The sequence below is a fragment of the Triticum aestivum genome, chromosome 4B (assembly GCF_018294505.1).
Source record: "Triticum aestivum cultivar Chinese Spring chromosome 4B, IWGSC CS RefSeq v2.1, whole genome shotgun sequence".
In the NCBI taxonomy this organism is placed as follows: domain Eukaryota; kingdom Viridiplantae; phylum Streptophyta; class Magnoliopsida; order Poales; family Poaceae; genus Triticum; species Triticum aestivum.
Genome location: NC_057804.1, coordinates 26,179,210 through 26,183,743, shown reverse-complemented (window position 1 = coordinate 26,183,743; position 4,534 = coordinate 26,179,210). Strand labels below are relative to the sequence as shown.

The following is a 4,534-nucleotide window of genomic DNA, read 5'->3' as shown; positions in this document are numbered from 1 at the left end:
TTTCGAGATGCGGCGAGGAGGAGCCTCCCCACCCCCCACCCCCACCCCCCGGCAGGGCACAAAATGCATGGTGTCCCAGTAGTGCGGGCCCATCACGGGTCACCAGACACTCTCTCCCTCACTCTCTTTGCTCTCTCTCTCTCTCTCACTCTCACTCTGTGTAGAGTCAACGAAAAAGGGGAATGTGGGGACGTGAGTGGACGCGGACGCGTTCGCCACGGGCACGTTCCCAGCAGGCATGTAGATTTTTCGGATGTGGCCAATCGGACTGCTTTGAGATCTGTGTTTTCGACAATGGCTAAGAGGTAGGTCACTGGAGATGCCCAAATGACTGACAGCAGTCAGATAACATTTCACAAAAATTTGAGAGTCAAATTCCCTGAAAAAAAAAACATTACAGAGCCGAAGTTTTCTCGGGAATCCAATCCGAGCTCGATCGGTTGACGAACAGCCCATCAAAAAGGCGGGAAGGAGGCTTTGCATGGTCACTTGTGAGTCGGAACCGTACTCACGCGCCGCCTATATATACATAGAATACGCGTAGCGTGTCCATAAATTTGGAGACTCACGCCGATCGAACTCCTCTCATCTCCACGATTACCCACACGACTCGCCGACTCGCCGACCAACCCATGGCGGCGGCAGCGGCACCGGCACCAGGAGCGTCCGGCAGTGGCTCCGTCTCCTCCGCGGCGCGCCTGAGGATGATGTGCAGCCACGGCGGCTGCTTCGCGCCCTGCGGCCCGGACGGCGCGGTCCGGTACGTCGGAGGCCAGACCCGCGTCCTCGCCGTGCCGCGCGGGGTCTCTTTCCGGGAGCTGGCCGCGAGGCTCGAGGAGATGCTGGCCAGCGGTGGCCGCAAGATCGTGACAGCGCTCAGGTACCGCCTCGCCGACGACGAGGAGGTGCTCGTGTCCGTCACCTGCGACGAGGAGCTCGCCCACCTGCGCGACGAGTACGACCGCCTGCAGGCCACCCGGCCGTCGGGCATCTTCCGGGTGTTCTTCTCCGGCGTCCAGCGGCCCCAGGCGTCAGGGCGTCCCCCGCTGGCTCCCAGGATGCGGCGCGTGCAGAGCGACCCGTGCACGGCCGCGCGCGTCGCCGGCCTAGCTCCAGCGCCCTCGCCGATGCGGCGCGTGCAGAGCGCGCAGGACGTCGCCCGATACGGCCGCTTCCAGGTCCAGCAGTGCTGCTACGACAAGCCCCACCGCCTCCGCTACCAGTACGCGCCCGTCCCGGCGTCGCCGACGCGTCCACGGCTCTCCGCCATGTCCAAGAACTCACACGGTGCGATCCGAGGAGGCCAGGGACTGATGACGGCCAAGAAGACGGCCGACGCCGTCATCGCAGAGGCGGCAGCGCTTTATGGGAGCTGGAGTGAAATTAGGGTTTAGCTCTTCACAAGAGAACACTAGAGCTGTCCTGTCACTGCTATGTACTCAGAAAAGTTGTAAAGCCATGTAGAGATGATTTCCAATGGAATGTCTCATGTCCTCAGTTATTTGTCCAGGATCAACTTTGATGATTCCTGACTTATCTGTCGACTGTAACAAAGATTAAGCTAGGAACATATTTGTCCCGGATCAACTTTTGTTGATTCGTAATTGTATTACAGCAAGAGCATTCTTCGGTTCGCTGGAGTACAAAGTTCACTTGCAAAATTCCTCAGTTCCAAAATAGATGACTCAACTTTATACTAACTTTAGTACAAAGTTGGGTCATTTATTTTGGAATGGAGGGAGTATAAGTTTTCTTTTTTTTTGAGAAGTTGCAAAATACAAATGTTGATCAGCTGCCTCATTGCTCCTCGGTGATTACATGTTAAGAACTACGCTACAAAATAGTAGAAGCTTTAATCCACAATGGAACGTCGATTAAAACCTCTAGAAGATAAGTTTTGCACTCGAGAGAATCGCATCATCAGTACTTCTGTTGAGAGAAAATTGAAATGTTGGCAGTTGTTTGCCACCATAAGTATTTTAAGATCTTCAGATCGGATTCTTGCAAGCCACCGTAAATAAGGCCGGTAGACCAGACTTACTGGATGCATCATTCTATCGTTTTCATTGAGTTCCATCGATGACTCCAAGTTAATCACTCAAGAAAGTGGGCTTTTGTTTACACGGATCAAGAAACTGAATTATCAAAAACAAGGGCAGTTTACGAAATACTACAAGCACGACAAACTCCAGTCTGCCCGGCCCCTTTGGAGATTAATCGCGCTCTCTATTGGTATGTGATTGTTCAGACCTAAATGTTTCTATACATGGATTTGTAAATCGGAACCTGAAAGCGAGGCCAAATTCTTGCATACTACTTTTACTGTAAATGGATCACCGAATGCAACGCGATTTTATGCCCGGACACCTTTTTTCAGGGGGAAATACTAGAGCTGCGACCAAAGGGGTCAATTTCTGCTGTGAGAAGTAAATTGTAAGCGTAGTACAGTTTACGCCAGTGAAATATCATTGTACTGATGAATTGTACTCCCATGCAGGACCTTCGGTAGTCACTTAACAGTTCACACTAGTAAGAACAACCAGCGTTCCAGCACTATGCTTCCACATGAATGGAGCTTTGATAAATGTTAGCGAAAAATGTCGGAATCAAAGGGAATCCACACGAAAACCTTAAACCAGACTTTAGAAAGAGAGAAGAAGGAAAACTATTAGCCCGGCCTACTCTGATTTGCGCGGCCGGCTGAAGTAATTGTTGAGAGCTCATATTTGGTTGGCCAAGTTTAGGGGCATCTCAATGTTAGCAAAACAATGCAAGTTAAAAGACAGATTTGTCGCGTATGGTCAATTTCTTGCGTAGTATTTTAAGATCAAACTATTGAAATCCTGATTTTGTGAAACAAAGAAAAGCGGTACAGATTTTTGCGCATATTTACTGTTTGGCACATTGGGTATCCTTTTCCTGATACCTCCCGTCCTTACGTGGACAGATTCAAAGAAAATGAAAATACCATGAAACTTGATATATGTCTGCAGTGCACCTGATATCTTTTCTTCATGTTTGTTGATCTCTTATGTTCCTTTACGAGACTTTATAACCAAGACTGGGAAGACAGGGGAAAGGGGATGTGGTATTTGTGATAACCTTTTACATTGTAGGCCCTTTAATATTTGTTCACGGATCAGAGTTACTGCATATATATACTGGAATAATGAATACATACAAAATGGAAGCACATTCGAAATTAGTAATTGCTGGATAGCGAGGTCCATCAACCACACACGCGAAGCTTGTTTCTGCCGAGTTGATCCATCAGTGTTCGTCGCACAAGTGAAAAGTAAGAAGCTTACAGTAATATATTTTCACAGAATCACATATCAATGGATCATCCCATGTCGAGCTTAATTTGTCTCGAGTTTTACAGTTTAGAGTATTTTCTAAGGGATTCTCCCGCACTTTTCATCTCATCCGGCACGGGTAGATTACAGAGGAGCGTGACCCTTGCCTCGGCGATTTGAGGCCCTTCCCCCTGTGTGGATGCATCCATCTTCCAGAGCTTCACCTCCCATACCTTCAAACCCATTTCAGCAGCAACTATTAATTTTGGTTAATTTCTAGCATCCTTTCATCATTCAGATTTGATAGCGATACGCATCTATGGAAGATAGCTTTAACAATTCCTTCAATGTCAGTGAGACCAGGATATGTTACTGCATTATTCTCCTCTTAAGCACAGAACAAGTTGCGGGTTGTTTATGCCAGCCACGTTAATTACTCTGCCAAACTACCAGACTTGATACTAACACATGAAGTGAGACTCAGACAGTTGTTTCAGAGTATCAATGAAATGTAATGAATCCTCAACGAAATCACCATCTTTATTTGTTTAAGCTCTGCATGATCGACTACTACTCCTAGAGAAGAGGTTGACAATTCCTAGTGGTTTGATAGCATACACACAGATACAGGGGAAATAGCAGGGGAAACGAATTAATATAACCTGGGTGGAGCGGCCGATGTGGACGGGGACGGCCCGCGCGAGGACGGTGTCGCCGGCGGCGGCGCTCCGGAAGTGGTTGATGCTGAGCTGCATGCCGGCGACGCGGCGGTAGCCCGACGCCATGTGCGCGCCCATGCTCGCCAGGCCCTCCGCGATCAGCGCCGACACGCCGCCGTGCAGCACCTTGAACGGCTGCCGGCCGGCCGGCCACGAACGCAAACACACGCGGCTTCTTTCAATACACACACAAAACAAAAGAAAAAGGTTTGCGTCTCGCTGATCGATGGTCGGGGTTAGGTAGAGGCGGCTGCAAGGGAGAAGGACGGACCTGGCAGCAGGTGTCCGTGACGACGAGGCGGCCGGTGAGCCGCGACGGCGAGACCTCCTCGATCTCGAAGCCCAGCGCGCTGAGAGGGGCGTCCAGCTCCGCCGTCTTGGTGCTCGCCGGGGCCGAGGCCGTGGCGTCGCCCATGGCGCGGCCGGGGTTCGTTGGGTTGACTGGCCGAGCCGAGGCGCGGTAGGGGAGAAGGTCAGGTGCGGGTGCCGTGCGCGTGTGCGTGTGCGTGTGGTGGCCGG

At 50.9% G+C, this 4,534-nt stretch overlaps 1 protein-coding gene across 1 annotated transcript; it reads right to left on the bottom strand.

Moving 5' to 3' along the window:
• Positions 1-3,187: 3,187 nt before the first annotated feature.
• LOC123094284 (1,4-dihydroxy-2-naphthoyl-CoA thioesterase 1) lies at positions 3,188-4,534 on the bottom strand. The gene is made up of 3 exons (XM_044516325.1): positions 4,287-4,534; positions 3,959-4,150; positions 3,188-3,529 (listed from the first exon to the last, which is right to left on the bottom strand). The coding sequence occupies exons 1-3, from the start codon at positions 4,428-4,430 to the stop codon at positions 3,377-3,379; spliced, it is 489 nt and encodes a 162-aa protein (XP_044372260.1). The 5' UTR covers positions 4,431-4,534; the 3' UTR covers positions 3,188-3,376.